Below are 24713 nucleotides of genomic sequence, written 5' to 3' on the forward strand. Positions count from 1 at the left end.
CCAGGAGGGAAATGACCATGGTGACTATTAACCTCAGAGTTGAGTTGCAAAAATGCCTCCAGTTAATTGACCCTGAAAACCCATAGCATACTATTCTTCTGAAATCACTAACTGCTTGCCTCAAAACCTTGCTAAACTTGAGTAAGTCCCCCTGGTAACATTTCACCTTTAGGGCAAGCCAAACAACGTATTCTAACCACACTGGCCACAATAAAGCATTTCTTTGCAACAACTGCTTAGCCCATGGTTAGGGCCCTCTTGGGGCTGTGATCACTGCTCACTGAACTAGATACAACTTGTTTTCTACCCATCACACCCATGATAGACTCTACTCCTCCAGTCATTCCCATCACAACGGCCAGCACCTCCTCCACATGGGAAATTGCCACCTCCACACTTCTCCATATCTCATCCATAAGTCCCTCCCCCTTGTATGCCATGACCCTACTCCACACCTCAATCAAGTGGGCCAGATCTGACACAACTATATTCATACAAACCTCCAAGACAGCAGCCCAAGCTTTGCAAGTAAAATGATGTTGGATCTGTCCCACACAGGGTCAGACCTAAAGCCCTCTGTCACCATCTATCCCACAATTCTTCCTAGTGATCAGCTAATTTGTGCTAATTTCCTCCAAAACACCACAAGCCTCAGTTAGGCTAAGCCAAAATGTTAATCTAGACCCCAAACAGGATAGCCTGTTATAACTTTACAATACATATTTAACATCTCAGAGACAGTAGTTTTAAGGACAATCTATATAATAAAAGGTTAATATGCAAATTGTCCTCTTGACCAGGAGTTCGACCAGGGGGGGGGGCAGGCCAGCCAACCGCCCATGGCCCCTCCCCCAGCTGGCCTGGCCCCATTGGCCTGGTGCGGGCCACCAGCCGGATCCCACCCATGTGCGAATTCATGAACCGGGCCTCTAGTAATTATTTAATGGACAAGTTCTATTTTTCCTCTTATTATGCAATCATTTTCATTAATTCCCCACTGGTATTTTCTAAAGACTACCTGCTCGGCCACATTGGCTCAGTGGTTGAGCATCCACCTATGAACCAGGAGGTCACAGTTCGATTCCCGGTCAGGGCACATGCCTGGGTTGTGGGCTCGATTCCTAATCATGCAGGAGGCAGCCAAATCAATGATTCCCTCTCATCATTGATGTTTCTATCTCTCTCTCCCTCTCCCTTCCTCTCTGAAATCTATAAAAATATATTTTAAAAAAAATAAAGGCTACCAACTATCCTGGAACACAAAAGGCTGGCCCTCCCCCTGTATACATACCCCTGCCCCATAATGATAAATCATGTCTCATTCAAATTCTATTGTGGACCTGACTCAGAAGCCAGAGAAGTCTACATGGCCCTGCCCAGTCGGCAAGCTATCCAGGGAGATGATCCCTATTACTACACAGTTACATTATGTACCTTCAGATAAGATGCAGTGAGAAGAATACATCACTTCTGTGACATTCTTGCAAAAGTGCATAGCCTGAATTTAATCAGGAGAAACATTAGACAAACCCAAATTAAATATGTCTACAAAACAACTGGCCAGTACTCTTCAAAAGTTTCAAGGCCATAAAAGACAAAGACTGGAGATGAAAGACAATAACTGAGGAACTATCCAGATTAAAGAGAGACAACAATTAAATGCAATGGGTAATCTTGGATTGGATCCTAGCCCAGAAAAGGGACATTAGTAGAACAATTTATGAAATTTTAATAAAGTCTGCAGATTAGTTACTAGTGTGTCAGTTTTCTGTTCTTGATGATTATGCTGTTAAAATGTAAGTCATTAATACTTGGGGGAGCAGGGTGAAGAAATTTGTTCTATTTTAAAGCCCTTTTTTTAATAAGCTCAAAATGATTGCAAAATGAAGAGGAAAAATAGAACTTGTCCATTTAAATAATTATTGTCCCTCAAACTACTGTCTCTGAGATGTTAGATATTTATTATAAAGTTGTAACAGTTTTTATCTTTTTTTTTTTCAAATACAAGCAGAAGTTTATTTAGAAAGTCACAGAGGTAGAAAAAGTGAGCCAGCTGGGCTGCATGGGCTCAGGGAAACAAGTTAGAGGCAAAAGAAGGGCCCCTGTTGCTTAGGAGAGAAAGGAAAGGTATGCCCCCTTGAGAGAAGAGTAGGGAGGTATGCTCCAGAGAGAGAGAGTGAGAGGGGGCCCTTGACTTTTCTTCTGAAAGTGCTTTCAGTATCAGTTTAATATGACACAGGAAAAGTGGTTTCTTGTAATACTTTTCCCCTGTACCCTGGGTTTTATTTAATCTGTTGGGGATATTTGTCCTGTGGAAGTTAATTACTTTCTCTTGGTGTATGTTTTTAAACTTATTTCTCTATGCCCTGTATTACCTGTTAACTGTTGGTTATATCTAAGCAAGGCTTAATGAGATTTGAGTTCAATTTGGAGGATCACAATATTCATAGAAGGTGCTGTGTAGTTACTATGCATCATATGAAGAGGTGTATCATGTCTGGTTGCCCCTTTTAATGGTGTTAGGAGGTTCAAATCATATCAGCCTGATTTCCCCCATAAAGTTCAACAGCTTTTTTAAAGGCAAATGTTATATGTTTAGCTTTATCAATAGAGGTTTTGAAATCTTGAAATCTTGCCAAGGGGTAGCAATCTTCATAATGTTTAGTTAAATTTCCTAACATAGAACTGTTGTTGAAGGTCCATGTCAAAGTGTTATGGGAAAAATATTTTTATAAGGAAATTAATCTCAAAAATTGCAAAATACAGCCGAAACCGGTTTGGCTCAGTGGATAGAGCGTCGGCCTGCGGACTGAGAGGTCCCGGGTTCGATTCCGGTCAAGGGCATGTACCTGGGTTGCGGGCACATCCCCGGTGGGGGATGTGCAAGGGGCAGCTGATCGATGTTTCTAACTCTCTCTATCTCTCTCCCTTCCTCTCTGTGAAAAATCAATAAAATATATTTAAAAAAAAAATTGCAAAATACAAATAAAGCTCAGTCACAAGAAATTATTACCATGATTGGGAATCAAGCATATAAATTTGGGAGATCTTGGTTATGAAGCTGTAAGGAAATATTTAAATCAAAATTTAGTAGGGGCCCTGGCCAGGTAGCTTGTTTGGTTGAAACTTCGACCCAATGGGTCCCATCACCTTTCAAGGCACATACATGAAGCAACCAATGAATGCATAAGTGGGTGGAACAACAAGACAGTGTTTCTCTGTGTTTCTCTCTCTCTCTCTCTCTCTCTCTCTCTCTCTCTCAATATAAACACCTGGAACCAGACAGTTAAATCAGGCTTTTGTTCTTTTTTGAGGAAAGAGATTTAAATAGATTATAAACAAAAAGACTATTTTTAATTTCTTTAAGATTGGATTTTTAAAAATATAATCTGAAGGATAGATATGAGTAAATTGCTCATTTTTAGTATTGCTTGTCCTAGTAAACTTTTAAAAGTCATTTGGCGGTAGTTGTAAGCTATTAGGTAGTTATTGGAAGGAATTCTGCTATCCATTAATCTTTTCTTCGATTGTTTAGTACAAAGCACAAATGTTGAAGAAAGGTAACAGTGCTGAAAACACCCCAACATAAAAGCCTATTCACTAATTATACACGCTCCCAGTTTTTTCTGTGCCATCAGAATCCGCTTGGAAAATATGTAAAAGTGCTACGGCCAGTAAAAGCTCACCCGATGGCTGAAAACCTTCAAAAGGACGGACGCATTAGAATGGGTTCTGAAGTTTGGAGGTCGGGGCAGGGAACTAGGTCCCAACGCGCCCAGATTCGGAGCACACGCCACCCCTCCGCTGGGCCCGCGGGCAAGGGAGCCGTGCTGGGGGCGGGGCGTCGTGACGTCACAACGCGCCCCGCCCCCTTAACGCTGCGCACTGGGGCGGCCAGAAGGTTTCCGGCGGCGCCGGCGCCATCTTGTAGGAACCTGCGACCGAGTGGGAGTGGAGTGGGGCGGCCGTTGTCGCCGACTCTTCCCTTCTCCCCACGCTCCGGTCGGCGGGTTAGTTAGGTCTCCGGTCCTCAAGGCGAAACTTGTCTCTTATTTAGTTCTGGGGAGCGCCTGGCCGACATGAGTGATGTAGAGGAGAACAACTTCGAGGGCAGAGTGAGTACAAAGCCGCGGGAGCCGTCTTCGGCGACGGCCCGATGCTCGGGGTTTCACCCGGGAGACGCGGTCGCGGGGAGTTTTGCGGGGAGTCCGCGCGCGGGGCGCAGCCTCGGGAGCCGTCGCGGTTGCTTCCTCACCTCCCAAGATGGCTTCTGGGTTCCACTCGTGCCCCAAACACCACGGGCAAGCCCCGTGCCCCTTTTTTGGGGGAGACCGACTGAGACCCGGACCCCCGGGTCCGATGTGCCCCCGCAGCGCGCCCTCCCTTTTTGCCACCCCCCGAGGTGCGGGTCCCCGTGGCGGTGAGGCGGGCGGAGCCGGCGGGGAGGTCCCGTCCGGCCGGACAGTGGTAGGTGCTTCCCGCGGTGGCCTCTCTGGCGACCCCGAGCATCGCGGAGGGTCTCGGGGTCGAACGTGCGCGGGGCTGCCGTCCGGGCGGGGCCCCCGCGCTGGGGCCCGTGTCTCCTTGGCTCTCTGTTGCAGTGAGCGGCCGCGGCTCTGCTGGGACCGGCGGCGCTGCGTCTCTAAAGGCGAAAGCCTTGAGGTGGAAGGTGGGACGAGCCCCAGGAAGTGGTTAGTCAACGACCGCAACGACCCTTAAGCGTCCTTAAGGCGAGAGCCGTGCGGGGAGCGCTACGCCCGGAGCCCCCTCCCCCCTCAATGCCCCCTCTACTCTCCTCGCCTCGCCTTCCGAAATGAGTGGGGAAATGCTGTAACGCCGTATTTTTTTTTTCTGATTCCTTGATGTTGGGCTGTTGTTGTTTTTTCCCCCTCTTCGTTATATCTCAGCTTCTAATGCTTTTTCTCTTCCTGTGACCTTTCATCTAAAAATTGACCACTCCTTTTGCAGGTTTTTACGGTAAAACAAACAAAAAAGTGTGTGTGGGGGGGGAGGGGGATCTTGTGTCCTAATCTTACATAACTGAAGGGATTTCATGGCTCAGTGTTTTTAAAATAGCGAGTCAGTGTATACTGTTCTCCATCAGCAAAGAGGGCGCGAAGCTTCTCATGGGTCGATGAGTGTACACATCGCAGATATGTGATTCTAAGCTTAAATGTACTAGCACGTTTGTCGGGGCTTGCGTTGTGTTTCCGAAGTTGCTCTCGAGGTGGAAATTGGTGGGAGCGAGTGTGAAACCCTGAAAACACAACCCCCAGGCAACGTGTTTCCTCTGTTGTGTTGGTATCCCGGTCACTAAGGGAAACGCGTAAAAACACTGCAGGTGTGTGCTGGCCGGATTGAAGTTTGTCTTTTAGAAGCTCATACTCTAAACACCTGGAACCGGACAGTTACATCAGGCTTTTGTTCTTTTTGAGGAAAGAGACTTAAGTAGATTATAAACAAAAAGACTTTTTAATTCCTATAAGATTGGATGTTTAAAAATCTAATCTGGAGGATCGATATAACTGAGTAAAGTGCTCATTTTTTAGGATGGGGTATTGGCTTGTCCCAGCAAACTTTTAAAAGTCATTTGGTGGTAGTTGTAAGCTATTAATTAGGTAGTTATTGGAAAGAATTCTATCCATTAATCTTTTCTTCGATTATTTCATACAAAAAAATTCATTTAATGTTTGTTTTGATTTGGTTTGTGGGGAAGAGGACTTGCTATTTGGGATCTTGTTTCCCTTAAGTTCTTAGTTTAACATACTTGTCGCCTTTCCCACCTTATATATGTAATATATGTAAGATTCCCACCCAATTTTAATCTAAAATGTATGTAGGCATTAATTTGTTTTAATAGAAAAAGAGTGTTTACACTTGTGTGGTGTTTGTGGTCATAGGAAATACTTTTTCATGATACCCAAGTATTTTAGTATGGGTGAACTCTGAATAAGTCCATGCTCATGTGTTACTTTTTTTTAACGTAGTTTGAGGTTATTGTTTTATCTGTAATTGGTTAAGGAATTAGAAGAATGCCAGAGGCTTTTCTGAAGATTTACATTTTCTTAAAGCAATTCACTCGTGCTTTTGGTTTTTAAAGTACAATGATTATCTGCTAACCACAACCAGCAGTTTTTATAGAATACAATTGTTTTCTTGTCTTTGTATCTAAATTTACAAAGGCTCAAAAAAGGATTTCAAGATGTTTAAGTAATTGTTATATTTCAAACTTTTTTTTACTAAAATAAGTTAGAGAAAACTGATAGGTCAGTATTTAGATTTCATTTGCTTTACAGAATAAACATATTTACCCCATCTTGCTGAGAAGATACTTAAAATTAAAGGGCAACTTTCTAGAGAGTTCAGAACACATTTTTAAAAATAGGGCTAATACTAAGGGTTTGTATTTTGATAGAATTTTAGAATCTATATACCCACTCCCCCAAAAATGTTGACATACTTTGTCATTTAGTTCTCATTTAAGGGCTGCAGTACTCTGATCATTTTAGAAATTAAAAAATGAGGCCCAGTCCGGCCACTGTTGCTCAGTGGTTGACCATTGCTATGAACCTGGAGTCCACCGTTCAGTTCCAGGTGTAGGCACACGCCTGGGTTGCAGGCTCCATCCCCAGTAGGAGGGCTTGCAGGAGGCAACCTATCAATGATTCTCATCATTGATGTTTCTTACTCCCTCTCCCCTTCTCTCTGAAATTCAATAAAAATATATTTTTAAAATAAAATACTGAGGCCCAGAAGACCATGCAGCCAGGAATTTGAGATGTACAAATCCCAGTTATTTGCTCATACCAACACTATGTTGTTTACTTTTTGTTTTTAAAGAGTGCATGTACTTCAGTGCCTCTGAGCCATTAATGGATTTTGCTAAACACAGTTACAGGAGCTTAATTTTCCATTATGGATTAATGTCTCTTTCATTTTAAAGTACTGGAGTAAAAGAACTTTAGGAAAGAAAATATAATTGACTCAATTTAGTTATAAGTAACCCTAAGACTTAGCTAACCAAAATTCCCTTCTGCCTGAGGTGAAACTGTTGAGAATCTGCTGCTGCCTTTTTACTATAAAAACATGTTTACAATAAAAACAGATTGGGGCGGACGGGGACGACTTGAAGTCTTATTTGGGATGACTGACAGCTCAAATCTGGGTAAAGTACATAAGCAAGTGCTGTGTGATAGAATTAATAAGGAATTCAGAAAATGGTGCCGAGCAGTTCTGTGAGCTACTGGAAAGGGAGATGGAACTATATGGAACTTACCTTGGATCTTTTGTTAAGGGAAATGAATATTGATGGTATAGATGTGACAGTGAGTGAATAGATTGCTGGAATAGTGACAGATGATAGATTGACTAAATATGCAGTCAGATAATGGAGGGTTTTGAATTCTAAATTTATGAATTTGGATTTAATCCAATATGCAGTGAGGAGCCATGTATGGATTATTAATTCTGGGAGTGGCATAATGAAAGAGATTTTAGCAAAGAACAAAGAGACTGGTACAGGAAGAGCAACAGGGCACAGTTTAAATATTTTAGGCCTGGCTGGAGTCGCTCAGTGGTTGAGCATGGGCCTATGAACCAGGAGGTCACCTTTCAATTCCCGGTCAGGGCACTCGAAGGAGACATTCAAAGGCAGCCCATCAATGATTCTCTCTCATCATTGATGTTTCTCTCTCTCCCCCTCTCCTTTCCTCTCTGAAATCAATTTTTAAAAATATATTTTAAGAAGGAAATTATGAAAAATTTGGTCTAAACAGGACATCAGTGGGATGTTAAGAATGAGACATTTTTAAGGGCTTCAAGAGAATAGTGGTGCTCATAAAATAGGTTCTTTAAAACAATTTGCTTGGGACATGTATATCACATTAACAGAACTATTTTAAGTGAAAATGTCTTTTGGAGCTGGGAGTTGGCACTTGAGCTATTGCTTTGCGGGTCTTAAAAAGAATGAGTTGTGTGTTTCGCACAGCTTCAACTAAAAGTGGGATTTCCATCTCAAGAAATCTTAGTGTCCTTTAGAGAAATTAAGGAGAATGGAAATTAAGCTTTTCTTATTTCACTTATTTTTATTCCTCTCTTCCCCTAGATTTTTTTTAATGAAACTTAGAAAAATATTGAGTCCAATTATATTCTCATACAATGGCCCCAATGTTTTTAATAGAGGTTAATGATTATTGTGTGGAAGTCCATCTTATAATTCCATAATTGTCTATGCTTTAAAGTCCATTTAAAGAGGAAAAATAATACTTACTCCTGCCCCCCTTTTTAGAGCTTACTCCTACTTTCTTAAGAGACTCCTAGGGTTACATATATATATATACGTGATTGACTAAATAATACAAATGAAGAGCAAAACACAAGTTCATCTGTACCAATTTGGGAATTAAAATTTGTTGATATTTTGTTGAACAGCAGAAATAGGGGAAGATTTATTTCTTATCTGAAACCTGATTTGTAATAATAGGGGCAGTGACTACATCATTCAAAAGCCAGCTTGGTGACTGGCTCCTTTTTAAAATAAAAAACAAACAACAAAAAACCTAAAACTTGGTTTTTTACTTTTCTGTTGATGAGGGTTTAAAATAATGTAAATAAAATTGATTTCCTATTTTACAGATAAAATGTCCGCACTTTAGCTTTCATTTCAGCTTTTTCAGAAATTTAATTTCCCCTCTCATCACATCAACCTATTAGAAAAGGATAAAGCTTCCTTTCTTATAGTAGGGGTTGTATTAAACTTGATACAGTCTTATTTGTCTTGGGTTTTCCTAAAATTAAGTACTATCGTTACCCGTTTTTTTTTTATTATTAATTGATTTGAGAGAGCGGGGTGGAGAAAAACAGAGACATCAATGTGTTGTCCACTTATTTATGCATACATTGGCTGATTCTTGTATGTGCCCTGACTGGGGATTAGACCTATTGGGACAGCACTATAACCAACTGAGCTACCCGACAGGGATTATCTAATTTTAATTCTCAGATTTTTACATTTGAGATTTCTTTCACTGAAGGGTTCTAATTTGCTCAATACAAGTAGAAGGTAGCATTTTTAAAAGGAGCAATGCAGCTAATTGTAGCCACAGAGCATAACTGTAATTTTACAGATTTGTCATAGATGCTTCTTAATATTTGTACCATTTCTGAAAGAGAATTAGTTCGGTTTTGGGACCTGAACTAATATTAAGAGATTTAAATATTTACGAATGAGCTCCATTAAAAATACAAATAAACTTATGGACTTGATTTTGTAAATGAACTAGTTATTTACCTAGGATATAACAAGTGTGAAATAGCCATGAATAATTAGCATAATAATTTCGTAGAACTTGCCAAACAGTGTGAAAACTCTTTGTAATATCAGTGGGTGCTTAGATATCAAATAACTAACCATGGAACCTTTGTAAAAGGTATATATTTACATGCTGAATTAATACTGATAATGTTCCTATGTCATAACAGATTTAGCAAGACAATTGGAGGTGAAAAAATGGCAAAGATCAGATGGGAAAAAGAATCAGTAAACCCTGTGAAAGAAAGTTGAGGTGAATAATGAAAGGAAATGTGGTTTCCCCTTCCTCCTCTAAGTTACTGCCGTGTATAGTTGTGTATAGTCCTTATTGTCTCATAATTTTCACGAAAGATGTGACTAGGCCTGACCCATCTGAAGTAGAAGGAAAAGTTTATTTTTCCTTGAAACTAAGCCCCTGTAGTCTTACTCAAATTCATAAGTACTTCATGACATTAGAAAATGAGAACATAAGTAGAGAGTACTATGACAGGTTCTTATTTTAGTAGTTTGCTTTTAGTTGCTGTTTACTGGCTTTATTATACCTAAACCTTTTTAGTTCTTATAAAGTTGTTTTCTATGCCTTTGAAATTGTCACTTAGTACACTAGCTTTTTGGATTTAATTGATGATGGCATATAAGCTGGCAGGTTTATGAGCCACATTTAAAATATCTATGAGTCTTTGCAGATACAAAGACCACTCTAACCTCACTCAGAATACATCATATAGGTATAACCTTAAAGAAAGGGAAATCATTTAAAAATAGCTAATGTTGTGAGAATTTAGGGGGTTTTTTTGTTTTGTTTTTTAAGGAATTGCTCTAATAGTTGTTAGGGACTTTTATAAGCCTAGGAGTCTGTTAAAGAAGCAGCCTATCATACTTGAGAAAGGAGACAGAACTGCTATTTCTGTAGACTGAAATGAAAGAATTGAGTGAAAGCAGGTTTTCATATGTCCTAAAGAGTGAGGTTCTTGGTACAGTACAATATAAGTTATTTGGGTAATTTAAGCGCCCCCTCCCTTGGACATACAATTTACCTAAATGCACTAGTGTATTTCTATGGAAATAGATACCCAACTTCATAAAATAGTGGGGAAATATATTTTGAGAAAGTTTATTTTAAAAGTTTACATTCTAGTCATATAGATTTGAATTGTGTAAACTTGCCACTATTACTTGGCATAGAGTTCGCCTTGCCATAAGAGTAGTATGGGTTACAGTGTAGCATTTATATTGGATTATGTGTTTAAGTATTAAGCATATACTGGTGTAAATTTTTTCACCTATAATATGATACTAGCTTTATTAAAAAGCACTGCAGTTATTGCTTGCTGTGGAAATTGTGTTCTGCAACGTGTGCATATATTGAATAACCCATTTTCCTGATTAAAATAATAGTATGTGGTTGTTGCAGTTATTTTCAATATGTAAAGTACAACTGTATTTTAACACAGAAAAGAAAGATGGCTCCTAGATGGCTTTATTGAATACTCATAACTTCCTTAATATTTATGGTTAGCTTCTTCCTTTTTGGGGCGATGGGGGAGGAGGCTATGTCCAGCTACCAGCAGAGGTACCTTGATAGTAAACAAGTTAAAAGAACAAACACGTTATTTGAGCAGGTTGTGCGGTGAGAACTTTTTGCTTGGCTTTTGATTTATAGTGGTTATGATGGAATGGAAGCCTATTTAAGACTTACATTAAAATTTGTGATATGATGTGGTTGCAAGTCAAAGGTAAAAAGGGAAATGTAGCATTTGTCCATAAAGGGCTCATTGTAGCCTGGTTTCTAATGTACAGTTCAGTGAAAACGACATTTATTTGGCACTAGCATTGGAGAAATAAGTTGCTTAAAAATGGTAAATATTAATATGACCATTTTTCTGTGTGTGAAGACTGTTAACAACTAGTTCTTAGGACAGGCCTTAGTATTATAAAAATTTTGAAGAATTAAAGGTATATTTTATTTTTATTTTTTTCTCTATATAGTTTACATTTTTTGTTTTGTTTTTTTTTCCTTATAATTTATTTTTTAGGTTAAGTGTAGTGACGACTATTTATTTTTTTAAAGTCTCGAGTTTATACATTGTTTTGGGAGAGTAAACCAATAGTGACAGCCTTGAAACTAGGAGTTAATGGAAGTTAAGAGGACTGTTTCTTAACCTTGAATGATTCTATGAAAAAATTTATGCAGATTTAGGTTCCCTGCTAAAACAAAATTGAAGGATAGGCAACAAAGGAAGTTAGATATTTGTAACACTGGATAATAAAAAAGCAAGTCTTCTTTAAAAATATGCTAATGTCTTTTGAAAAGATACTGTCATATCTTAATACTTTGTTAGCAAATAAAAGGAAAATTGCATTTTTCCCAATGAGCTGTGCCAGCACTGGGATTTAAAATTTAAGATATTACTGATTACCTTATTTATATTAGTTTCTAAGAAGTGGTAATTTTCATTACTACTGAATAATTTTCAACCATTAGTCATGCTGATGAGAGAACATTTGAAAATGAAATATACACATATATTTGTGCCTTAACATTTTTATCCTTTACTAGAAAGCTTCACATAAACATTTAATAATAAATTTGGTGTTTTAATATATAGGGTTTTTATTTCTATCCTAGTAAAATGAAAAGTTTTATAGTGTCACAGAGCACAAACCCTTCTGATATGTATTATAACAAGGGCTGTGCTGATGTTCATAGGCACTGTTGCATCTACTACTATTCTACAGTAGTATAAATGAATGTTATACCAGAGGATTTGTTTTATAGACAGGAAAGCAAAAAGAGAGAGGGGAAGATATTCTTAAATAAGCGTAGTTAGTGAACCAATCTGTGAGACTGCAATTACAAGCAAATTATTTGTGTCCCCCCCACCCCTTTTTAAAGTACTGAATATGCTGCTTTTACAGTTTCAGTGAATCAAACGGCCTGAATTGCTGTTCCTGCTCCAGGCTTCTGTCCAGAAATTTAGAGAGTATGTGAGATATTGTGTAGATAGCTAAATATATTCAGTTTTGTTTTCATCTGAAAAAATAAATATGCATAGCAGCATTAATACAGTTTTTGACATTAAGTAAAATGTAAAGGAAAAGTTGTAAGCAGGTTGCATGGTAGGAAGTCTTTTAGTTTGAAATTGTTTGATTTGGGAAGTAGTTGTTTTTAATTTCAACTTTTTCAGAAGCCAGTTTTCTGGTATAGGATATAGTCACTGAAGGGGGAGTATAAATAATGCATAGCTGCATAAAATCTGCAAAAACTATGAACAAAAAGAGGTGGGATAAAAAATAAAGACCATGTTATAATTTTGTGATAAATTCTTGTGCTATATGATACTTAATGGGTATTATAGAGTTTTTAAATGCCACAGGTGCAAAAATACATATATTAGGAATTTACAAGCCAGGGGGGGAATTTTAAGAATTTCATGCTTTTCCCCTTACTTTTTCAGAATGCTTGTCAGAACTTATCTTCCTGGTTAAGTCGAAGTGAGCAAAGATAGGTCAAACAAAATTGGGAGGTGTTAGTAATTGTACTAATTTTTTTCTACTCCTTTGAACCTTAGCATGTGTCCTGCAGTGTTTGAGTTTAGATAGGTGTGTGCAAATATTTCAGGGTAGGATGCTTTGCATGGCTTAGTGAAAGCTTATTCTTCAGGGTATAAATTAGTGAAAATGTAGATGGGAGATTATAGTTCATGTTAGATTTATGCTCGAATTAAGTATTCATGTTAAAATTGTTCACATTTTAGGAACTAGGATGAAACATGAAAGGGGAGGAGGGTGAAGAGTATGGTAAAAACATTTAGAAAAATTCAGAATTCCCTAATTTTTAGAAACTAGACTTTTGAGCAGTTTTAAAGATTATAAAGTTGTTTTTTAAATAAACTAGTTATTTGCACTTTACCTGCTGGCTTTCCATTTGGTAGATAACATTCTGAACTCCAGCAGAGTTTTATAATCCCCACGTGCTTAAATATACTAAATGTTCTTTTTCCATTAAGGTTAATGTTCGTGAAGAAATTGAAGAGTTTTTTCCAAGAATGTGGAAGATAAATCAAGATAAAAGAAGGCTAATGAAAAGTATTAAAGATCAGAAAATTAAAATTGAATGGGGGAAAAAATTGAACAGAAGATTGGTCAGATAGAAGCACTTGAATATTTTTTTAAGGCTATTTTGCATTGTTTGAATTGGGGAAGAATACACGAAGTATGAAAAATGAAAAACTCAATGAAGAATGAAGAGAAGTAGAAAGCAAGAGTGAAGTAGAATTAAAAGAATCTGGAAGAATGAATGGGTCCTAGGTTAAGTAAATGTATGGTTTATGTTCCAGTGTCTGTATGATCAAGTTGTAGATGAATTTGCATGATTACTTAGTTAATAGAGAATTGGTGATCTGGTTCAAGTAGGGAATTATTGAGGACAGTTAGCAGTATTAACAATGGGTTATTAATGAGCTGAAATTTTTTTCTGGAGGGTGTTGCCTAACCATTTGTTTTTTCAGGAGCAATCAATATAAATAATTACGGTACTTTAAATGTTAGGTGTTAGGCATCTACTTGACCAGTGCCATTTGTAATACTGTCTTCTTTGTTAGGAGTCTCGCTCTCAGTCAAAATCTCCAACGGGAACTCCTGCTCGTGTAAAATCGGAGAGCAGGTCAGGATCTCGTAGTCCATCAAGGGTTTCCAAACATTCTGAATCCCATTCTCGATCAAGATCAAAATCCAGGTATGTGTGTTTAAAATAATACTTAAAATGCTTTTTTAGGGTTTTTCAGGGCAAAGTAGTGTTTGTTTTTTCTAAAATCCCTTATTTTTTTACCTCATTTTATATAGACATTTTATCAATGATTCAAAAATTATGAAGTAGTTTTTTCAAACTGCTTAGTAATGGAGTTTAGAAATGAATAATACATTCTAGATACAGACTTAGATAAGGTAGAATTATCTCAACTCTATCAGATACTAACTAGCTATTACAACAAATTAAATGTCAGTTGATTGAAATGTGCTTGACATTTGAGCATTAGTTTTTTTTATTTTATTTCAGTAATACTTGCACAACAAAATTGGCATGTAATTTAGTACAAAGAAAGTTGATGTAAGTATGTTGTGCTGGTTATCAAATGATTTGAGAAGCTTTTTCAAGATTCACATTCCATCTACAGTCTTTACCTGAAGATTCTGACTGAAGTCCAGGGTGGAATTCTGGTCAGATGTAGTGGCAGGGAGCTGGAGGGGAGGGAGAGGAATCCCTGGGTGATTAAGAGTCCCTATCACTTACCTCCTCAACAAAGTAGGAAACAAACTAGGGAATCAGCAGTGGAAAGATGGGTGAGAAGCTCTTGAAAGCTTAAAGAAATGAAGACCATTAGATTAGAAGGGCCTTTAGGTTAATTTAGTAGATGCTAGATTGCAGCGGCTAAAGAAAGATTGGAAAGGAAATGATACTTAACAGTAAAGGAAGAATATAGTACTATAGTAAAGAGGTGATAAGTGATTCAACAAAGGATTTTATTGTGGTGTTAGTAGTTTGTTTTGTCTCGTTTGTGGTAAAATACACATAATAACCATAACCATTTTAAAATGTACAGTGCAGTGCCCTAGCTGGTTTGGCTCAGTGGATAGAGCATTGGCCTTCGGACTGAAGGATCCTGGGTTCCATTCCAGTCAAGGGCACATGCCCGGGTTGCAAGCTCGATCACCAGTAGGGGGTGTGCAGGAGGCCGCCGATCAATAATTCTCTCTCATCATTGATGTTTCTCTCCCTCTTCCTTCCTCTCTGAAATCAATAAAAATATACTTAAAAAAATAAAAATGTACAGCTCAGTGATGTTATATACATTTCATATTATTGTGCAACCATCACCACCATCCATCCCCATAACTCTTTTTATCTGTTGTAAAACGGAAACTATACCCCTTAAACCATGAGTTCCCGTTCTCTCCTCCTATCCCCTGGCAATGACCATTTTACTTTCTGTCTTCATAGATTTTGACTACCAAATGCTTCATATAAATGGAGTTATACAGTATTTGTTTTCTTGTGAGTGACTTGTTTCATTTAGCATAATGCCCTCATATTTCATCTGTGTTGAATATTGCAGAATTTCCTTCCTAGTTGTAGTTGGGCTTTTTGTTGTTTTTTGTTTGTTTTTTAATTTTGTTTTTAAAAGAAAGCAGAACTTTAACATGCTTATAAGGTAAGGTGAAAAGAGAGAATGGAGAAAGGATAGACTGAGAACAAGGAGGAGATTGTAACGATTAAGAGAACAAGAGGAAGACTACCCTTTCTTCAGTAAGGAGCTGAGAATAAACAGGGATATATGTATAGGTCCTTGGCATTAGCCATTTGTTTAAGTATTACCTGCATTTATTTCTCTCCAAGGTCGAGGTCAAGGAGGCATTCTCATAGACGTTACAGCCGATCCAGATCCCATTCTCACTCTCATAGGAGACGATCTCGAAGTAGGTCATATACACCAGAATACCGGCGTCGAAGGAGCCGAAGTCATTCTCCAATGTCTAACCGGAGAAGACATACAGGCAGCAGGGTATGTGGTTTATAAAAGTTAATGAACTTATTTTATCTTTAATATGTGTTTAGTCATAGCATAGTATCTTGCTTTATGAGAGTGAGACCTTGGTTTAAAAAGTAGTACTCAAGCCTGCCAGTGTTGCATAGTGGTTGAGTATCAACCCATGAACCAAGAGGTCACCGGTTCAATTCCCAGTCTGGGCACATGCCAGCTTGGTTACTCAAGTCCCCAGTAGGGGGCATGCAGGAGGCCATGTTTCTCATTGATGTTTCTATTTCACCATCCCTCTACCTCTTCTCTAAAGAAAATCAATAAAAACATATTTTTTAATTTAAAAAAAAGTAGTACTTAAGAAGCATCCTTGAGGGTATGGATATTATTTAATGTACATTTAAGTATATTTTCTTTCCTTGACTTTTGAGTAGTTTAAAGAGATGAAATTTGGAGAGAAATGGTATGTTCCAAAACTAAAATGGAAAGCATAATCTGAGTTGAGAATAATGAAATTAAAAGTTTTACGGCAGTTAGTGGGTAGACAGCAAGTAAGTACCAAAAACTATAGAAATAGCCAGCACTCATAATACGAGCACTGTGCAGAATTCTTTAATACAGTTAATATTCTTAACATCTGTGAGGCAAGTTGCCATGTTATGGATAAGTTGAGTCTTGAATATGTGACATGGAGGTTTGTTTTTGGCTAACTGGCAGAGTCCAGATTTCAACCAAACTCTTGACTAGTATTCCTGTGCTTAACTACTATGCTGTGCTTCTCCCATGTAATACTGCAGACTGCCATGTGCATCTACTAAGGAATGAAATTGGGCAGTGGGGAGTCTAATCAGCAATTGCAGATAAAGTCAGATTGAGTACACATCTATAGGGATGGAAAACATTTGAATAAACTAGAAATATGGCATTAAACTAAGGATGAATTCTTAGTATGCATTCTGAAAATTGCTGGGCTACAGAGTGGAGTTTTTGTTTTTATTCAGGCTACAACCTGAAGTTTATTCCACAGAAGGCAGGAGTGTTGCCCTAACCGGTTTGGCTCAGTGGATAGAGCGTCGGCCTGTGGACTGAAGGGTCCCAGGTTCGATTCCGGTCAAGGGCATGTACCTTGGTTGCGGGCACATACCCAGTAGGGAGGGTGCAGGAGGCAGCTGATTGATGTTTCTCTCTCATCGATGTTCCTGGCTCTCTATCCCTCTCTGTAAAAAATCAATAAAAATTTTTTTTTTTTTTTTAAAGAAGAAGGCAGGAGTGTTATTGTGAACTGTAGGATATAACTCATTGGTTTATTTTCCTCTTAAATTACTTTCAAGTCACTTGAAACAGTATAGTCTTTGGGTAAGGTGTTCTAAGCATAGTATTTCTGTTTTAACATTTATTTTAATTTGGAGCTTAAAATTAAACAACATCTTTATTCAACAGGCAAATCCAGATCCCAACACTTGTCTTGGAGTGTTTGGCCTCAGTTTGTATACAACAGAGAGAGATCTTCGTGAAGTATTTTCTCGATATGGACCATTGAGTGGTGTCAATGTGGTTTATGATCAGCGAACTGGACGATCACGAGGATTTGCTTTTGTCTATTTTGAGAGAATAGATGACTCAAAGGAGGTAATTTTGTTTTTATAATTGTCATTTTGAACATTTTCTGATATACATGATTATATTATTGAGTTGCTATTAAAAGTTGATTAATCGACTCCCAGTTCCATAAACATGTCCTCTTTCATTCTTGACCTGATTCATAGTGTTACAATTAGAATGACCAGTTTCACTTCTGGTATAGGTATATCCTTATTGAAATCCGGCCTTGTAAAGTGAGATGTATGTTTGAGTTAATGGAAAAATGTAAAGTGTTTCTTTTTAATAAGCCTTATTCATGTTCAGAGCAGGTGATTCAATTGACTTTTTAGAAGTATGATGTTTAGGTTTAATCTGTTTAATTTTGTGTCTAACTAGCTCTCCATGTATAGATACACAGCTTTGTTTTTCTATTCTCTTAATATTCATCTGTTATTCTGTTGTATAATCTATATATATAAAAGCCTAAGTGACCTGTCGACTGGTAGACCAGTCGCTTGACACGCACTGACCACCAGGGGGCAGACACTCAACGCAGGAGCTGCCCCCTGGTAGTAAGTGCACTCCTACAGTTGGAACACCACTAAGCTGACCAGGATGAGTGGGAGCTGGATGAGCAGGAGTGCCTCCTCCCCAATCGCCTGCGGCTTCACGCTCTACTACATTCTTCGGGGGGATGTTGGATGCGGGTTTCAGCCCGATCAAAGCAGGCTATGCCGAGGGACCCCACCGGTGCATGAATCTGTTCACCGGGCCTCTAGTTGAAAAACAATACACAAAAAGAATTAGTATTTTTAAAAAATGTTTTTATTGATTTCAGAGAGAGGGAAGGAGAGGGGGAGAGGGGTAGAAACATCAATGATGATAGAGAATCATTGATCTGGCTGCCTCCTGCACACCCCCTATTGGGGATGGAGCCCACAACCTGGGCATGTGCCCTGACCAGGAATGGAATCATGACCTCCTGGTTCATAGATACATTGGTCGGACCAAAAGAGTTATTAGTACCTTTTGGTTTTTGTTTGGTGCCATTCTTAATTTGCCTAACAGGATGATTTGAAATAGTAATGTAATAGGTATTGGATTATAAAGGAAGCAGTAGGCTTGCTTTCTCTATACTAAAAGTTTATAGTGACTGAGTTAGAAAACTCCATTTTAAGGAATTAGAAGCTAATTGTTAAGGTTTTTCAAACCTTAACAAATGACAAGTATTAGCATTTCTTCTTCGTACCATTTTACATGTGACAGTCAGTAGTCGGATATATAGATTATTGCTCTATATATCAACAGTGCTTAATTGCAGCATAATCATAATACATGTTAGCATTTCTCCTAAAAATAGTAGAGGCTATTGGCATTTACTGATGAGGCCAGGGTTGATATTAAGCATCCTACAGTGCACAGGATAGCCACCCACAGCATAGAACTAACAGTCCCAAAGTATTGATGGTGGTGTGCTTATAAAAGTCATAACAAAATAATGCTTCAGGTTGTAAGTCCTTTATATAATAGGCATTCTAATGTTTTGTCAGTATTTTTTACTGTTACATATAGTAGTCCCCCCTTATCCATCCACGGGAGATATGTTCCAAGACCCCAGTGGATGCCTAAAACCTCAGACAGGACCAAACTTTTCACTTCAAAGAAGCACTTTTTACAGCTTTTCTTAGGCATATTTGAATTGCCAGCATTGCTATACTTATGCTTTGGGGCATTATTCAGTAAAATAAGGGTTACTTGAACACAAGCACTGATATTATGACAGTTGATTTGACAACCCAGACAGCCAGTAAGTGCCTAATGGGGGTGGGTAGAGTAGGTTATATAATGTGGATATACTGGACAGGGATAATTCACATCCCGGGAGGGACATGCACAATTTTAAAACTTAAGAATTATTTCGGCAATTTTCCATTTTAATATTTTCGTCCCGAGTTTGACTGTGGATAACTGAAACTGCAGATGGAGGCGGGGGGACTACTTAGCTTATTTCTGTTCTCAATTAAGGGATAAAGGTGTACATTTAGAAATTTCAAGATACCTGACCTGAAGTAAATGTTGAAGAGTGTGAACAATTAAAACTTTTTAATTCATGAAACTTGTTTGTACTCTCTTGATTCTTCTCCCCCCACCCCCACCTCCAGGTTTATTCCTGGGCAAAATAAAGTGAAAATGGCAACTTTAGTTAGTTCAAAGAACTTTATGCAAATTTGTTAAAATGATAGGATTATTATTGTATTTATTGGTATTAGTGTCGAAGGTCAAAAGGAATACAAACGCAGGTATATGACAGGAGCACTTACTGAGAGGTAGAGGTTCCTTTCTATTTGTAGTTCCCTACACTAGATGGCAGTGTGTTCTTAAGGAACAGCTTGACTAGTTTAAACTTGTCACTTGAATTGTAGTTTCTGCTTTGAGTTGCCCAGACTGCAATTAGTCACTGCATCCCCAGAGTTATGCAAGCTTCCCTGAGTTGTGTAGTTCCTTCTCTCTAGCTGCCTAGTCTTTCAGCGCAGGCCTGCAAGTGTCCGTGTGTACATTAGAAAACTCAATGCTATTGACATGCATATAGCAGAGATTCATATGTAAAATCAGACCCCCTGTTGTTTGAAAAAAGAAGTGTTTAGAGAATTTTAATTTTTGAAATTTCAAATGGAAAGTGTTAACTTTATTACAGTTTTGATAGTCTCTCCTTGGTGAATTATGAATGACTGACTGTGCCTTTTCTTTAAAGGCTATGGAAAGGGCAAATGGAATGGAGCTGGATGGCAGAAGAATTCGTGTGGACTATTCTATCACCAAGAGAGCACATACACCTACACCAGGCATCTACATGGGCAGACCAACTCAGTAAGATTTCAAGTTTCCTAAGCTAAACTATTTTAGCCAGAAGTCTACCAGATGTATCTACAAAATTTTGATAAGTCAAACGATAAAATTTTCCCTATAATTGAAATGGAAATTTATTTAATTTGTATATATTCTTTGAATCATTTTTTATATATACAGTTGACCCTTGAACAATGAAGGGGTTAGGTGCACCAAATCCTGTGCAGTCAAAAATCCACATCAAACTTTCAGCTCTCCGAAAACATAGTTTTCCCTTGGTATTTACCAGGGGTCGGTTCTAGGACCCCTATGGATACTAAAAATCCATGATACTCAAGTGCCCTAAGTAAAATGCCATGGATCAGTGCATGCAGTTCGCCCTCTGCATACACAGACTCCAACTATTGATTGAAAACAGTGCAGGTATTTATTGGGGGGGAAGAGGGGAAACTGTATAAGTAGGCTGGTGCAGTTCAAAGGTATACTGCGTGTGTGTGTGTGTGTGTGTGTGTGTGTGTGTGCGCGCGCGCGCGCATGCATGCATGCACACACACACACAGGAGGATAAATTAAAATTATTGAAGTGCATTTCTGGCCCTTGGTATTCTACAGATAGAAAAAGTGTTAGATATTAGAAAAATATCATACATTCTTAAAGTATTCCCTTTCTATTCTTTTTTTTTTTTTTATTGTTTTTTTAGAGAGATGAAGGGAGGAGAGAGAAACATTAATTGGTTGCCTCCAGGATGTCTCCCACCACGGGATCGAGCAGTAACCCGGCATGTACCCTGACTGGGAATCAAACCAGTGACCTCTTGGTTCACGGGTCAACGCTCAACCACTGAGCCACACTGACTGGGCACTTCTTAGTGTTTTGGTATTGTTTTCCAGTACAGTTCATTTCACCTTGTGGAAAAGATCCTGGTGATTTTGGCAGGGCATTAATAGAAGAGCAGTTTATAGTTTGGAGAGTTGTGTGTAATCTTTACTGGTTATTTATGTAATGAATAAGAAGCCAAGGCAAGAATACCATGGGTGGCAGCCAACTAAGGCATAGAGGTAATTGGCATGAAAGGGTTATTCTTTGCCTTTTCTCACCTCCTTCCTCTATTTTGTTTTACTTAAGTACCATTTTGTATTAAATGATACTGGAAAATAATCGTTCACATTGATATCAAATGTTTACCTTTTTTTGTAGTAGTGGTGGTGGTGGTGGTGGAGGTGGAGGCGGTGGTGGAGGCGGAGGAGGTGGCAGGCGTCGAGATTCTTACTATGAAAGAGGATATGAGCGTGGTTATGACAGATATGAAGACTACGATTACCGATACAGGTAATATTTAACTTGTAGTTTCTAAATTAGATGACAGTTGTATTATTTGGTGCTTTTGATTTATGTTTGATATGTATTAAGAAAAATATTGGAAAGATTTTATATGATCCTTTCTTAAGAAAGTAGGAAAGAATTATTTTCTCAAAACTGAATACATACATAAATTACCTGTGTTTGCTAGTATTTTGTTGTGCCATATACTTACTGTTTTGGTATCATTGGCACACAGAGAAATTAATAGTTATCATCTTGGGTCCATTATTATTTTGAATGGTGGGAATTTTCATTTTCATTTGCCTCAGTGGATTATGTGTATGCTAAGTAATCTTTTGTTTCCTACAGAAGAAGATCACCTTCTCCTTACTATAGCCGATACAGATCACGATCAAGATCTCGTTCCTACAGCCCGAGTAAGTCCTTTGTGCTTCTACAGCTTTGTTTCTAATTAATGGTTAGTTTTAGAAAATTAGGGTATATGGTGACTGTTACTATATGCAAGTCAAACTATAATTGTCATTTTAACTTTTTTTCTCTCTCTTTCAGGACGCTATTGATGAAGAGAATGATTACATTTGAGGATATCTTTTTCTCTTTTGTTGTTTAATTCTGGATTTCCCTGAGCTTCTAATCCTTCCTACTTAAAAGGAATCCGAAAAAAAATCTTTGGTTTATTTAGCGTCTACACTTTGTCAATTGCATTGGAGTTTTCCACCCCTTTTATTATACTCTTAAAGTTCTAATTGTCATTTTGAGTAGTTAAACATCTTGAGTAAAAAAAAAGGAACCCCCAGTGTTATGCTTTGGGTTTGTTTGTTGTTTTGTTTTTACTTTTACAGAAAATTAACTTCTGGCTAATCAAAAAAGGAAAGAAATGATCTTTTTAAAGCTGCTTTTTTGTTAGGTACTATATTAGAAATCTACATTTGTGACAAACTCCTTTTTTAACTTTCTTTTGGAGAAGATAGTAACACATAAAATAGTTCAGTCATGTCAGGTTTGGGGTGTCATGGAGCAGTCAAATAGTTGAGTGTAGAAAGTTTGAAGCTATAAAACAGTCGTTTCTTTTGAAAAAATGAAAATTTATAACCTTAAAAAGGGCATTTTTCTTAGAGATGGAAAGCTTGTGGGCTCCTATAAAACATGTTCTATTTAAACTACATCTGTTAAGACTTAACAAACTTTACAGTGTGATTTTTTTTTTTGTGTTGAACTTATTGAAGTTTAAGTATTCTCTTAATCAGTGAAGGACAACCCTTACTTATTTATTACTTAGAGCAATTGTATACTTTGCTGTTAGAAATCTTGGTATGGGACAGTGGTTAAGCAGGCTCTTGTATAGTTTAGAGTCCTTAGAGGATATGTATGGGAAAGAGTAGTCTCCTTTCAAATAAAAGTTAATTTCTTTGAAAATGGGACTGTCTCTTTATTGTGTTACAAAGGGAAAATATAACTGGATTGATTTGGGAGCCAGTCCTTTCTTTTCCTAACATTTTTGCTTATATCTAAATGAAATACTTGTCTCTTATTCAGTCTTTAAAAACCTTTGTTTTACTCTCCCATTTTTGTTGGCCATATTGTAAATATTGAGAGTATTTAGTATCAAAGCACCATGCTGAAGGAAAGATAACATGGTTCGTGTCTTCACAAAGTCCACATTCTAATAGGAAACACACTGAAATGACTGTACTATAATGTAAGAGAAGGGTGTTTTCGCAAAGAGGTTATCTATCTGATGTGTCAGGTGATCTTTATGAAAAGGTTTAGAAGATGAACATCTATAATACTGTCAACAATAAAAAACATTTTTTTAGTATAGGAGCATGAGCTCCTTTGTTCCTCCCTGAAAGCAGATATAAAATTAGATTATTATGATCTGTATAATAGATTGATGGGATCTATGGGATTGAAGCACCTCAGATATCTTAATTAAAAAACTACAAAATGTTTGTCATAGTTTTTCTTTCCAATATAGGCTATTCAAAGAACAAAGCGATTTCTTGTTGGTCCCTGGCTGAAGGGTTTTTGTTCTTTAAGCCAGGTTATTAAAAGTATATCAACAACAAGTGATAACATTAGCGACAGTCTGGAAGAAAAGAGCCATGTGAAGAGACTGTAAACATAATTAAACATATGTGTGTGTGTGTGTGTTACATGTATGTTGATGGTGAAAATGTATGTTGATGGTGAAAAAGCAGGGAAGGAGACTAGGTAAATAAGGGGGGGATAAAAATTTAATAGACCAATCTTAAATATAAGTAAATCTGAAGGGAAGGGAAGAAGCCTTATCTGGAAGGAAGAGTATGTTGGGTGTAGGAAATAGCAAATGGGGTGTAGGAAATAGCAAATGTAATGGCCTTACAAGGCAGAAGAATACCTGAAATATTGGACAAGAGAAGACAGATAATAACCTTAAGGGCAGGGCCCTGCTGGGGAAGGGTTTTGGAAGTGTGGTTTCAACCATCCAGCAAGTTTTTTTATAGAAGGGAGCTGTTGTCAGAAGTGGGTGCATGGGTATATTGCTATAGATATATGGGTACATATTAGGCTTAAGGACTAAATGTGTTACATTGCATGGATGTGGATGTGCAACATACAAAAAAAAATGGGGTATTTCTGGGCCTCTTGTTTTTGTTTCTTTTTTGTTAATCCTCATCCAAGGATATTTTTCCCATTGGTTTTTAGAGTGGAAGGGAGGGGGAGAGAGACATTGATTGGTTGCCTCCTACATGTGCCTCAGCCAGGGCCAGGGATCCAGCCTGCAACTGAGGTATGTGTACTTAACTGGAATCAAACGTGTGACCCTTCAGTCCATGGGCTGATGCTCTAATCCAAACTGGCTAGGGCTGTTACCTATATTATTAAACTGGTTGAAGGTAAGAAAAACTTGTTCTAACTCCCTACAACAGTGGTTCCTGTTGATTGGGGGATGAAGGGAGAATGATCATAGAGCCCTTAAAAATCTGATAAAAGTGCAATCTGTCTTCCTAGAAAAAGTAAAGATGTAAAACAATTTGTATACAAATACTAGGTTTTTAAATTTCTTTGTGCGTAGAATAAAATCTATAGGAATATGCACCAGTTTCTAACTGGTAGTTATCCTGTAAAG

The 24713-nt window shown here is 37.9% G+C and overlaps 1 protein-coding gene across 3 annotated transcripts; it reads left to right on the top strand.

The window, feature by feature from the left end:
- The first annotated feature begins 3923 nt into the window (after positions 1-3923).
- Positions 3924-23017, top strand: TRA2A (transformer 2 alpha homolog). Of its 3 annotated transcripts, XM_023753850.1 has the most exons (9): positions 3931-4115; positions 13321-13621; positions 13915-14048; positions 15708-15873; positions 17290-17478; positions 20183-20298; positions 21479-21607; positions 21950-22017; positions 22151-23017. In XM_023753850.1, the coding sequence occupies exons 4-9, from the start codon at positions 15841-15843 to the stop codon at positions 22159-22161; spliced, it is 546 nt and encodes a 181-aa protein (XP_023609618.1). In that variant the 5' UTR covers positions 3931-4115; positions 13321-13621; positions 13915-14048; positions 15708-15840; the 3' UTR covers positions 22162-23017. The 3 variants fall into 3 exon arrangements, with proteins under 3 accessions (XP_006088862.1, XP_023609617.1, XP_023609618.1); XM_006088800.3 differs by lacking the exon at positions 13321-13621 and having other exon boundaries at positions 3924-4115; positions 21476-21607; XM_023753849.1 differs by lacking the exon at positions 13321-13621 and having other exon boundaries at positions 3924-4115.
- Positions 23018-24713: the final 1696 nt, after the last annotated feature.

This window comes from Myotis lucifugus, unplaced genomic scaffold (assembly GCF_000147115.1).
Source record: "Myotis lucifugus unplaced genomic scaffold, Myoluc2.0 scaffold_52, whole genome shotgun sequence".
Classification (NCBI taxonomy): Eukaryota; Metazoa; Chordata; class Mammalia; order Chiroptera; family Vespertilionidae; genus Myotis; species Myotis lucifugus.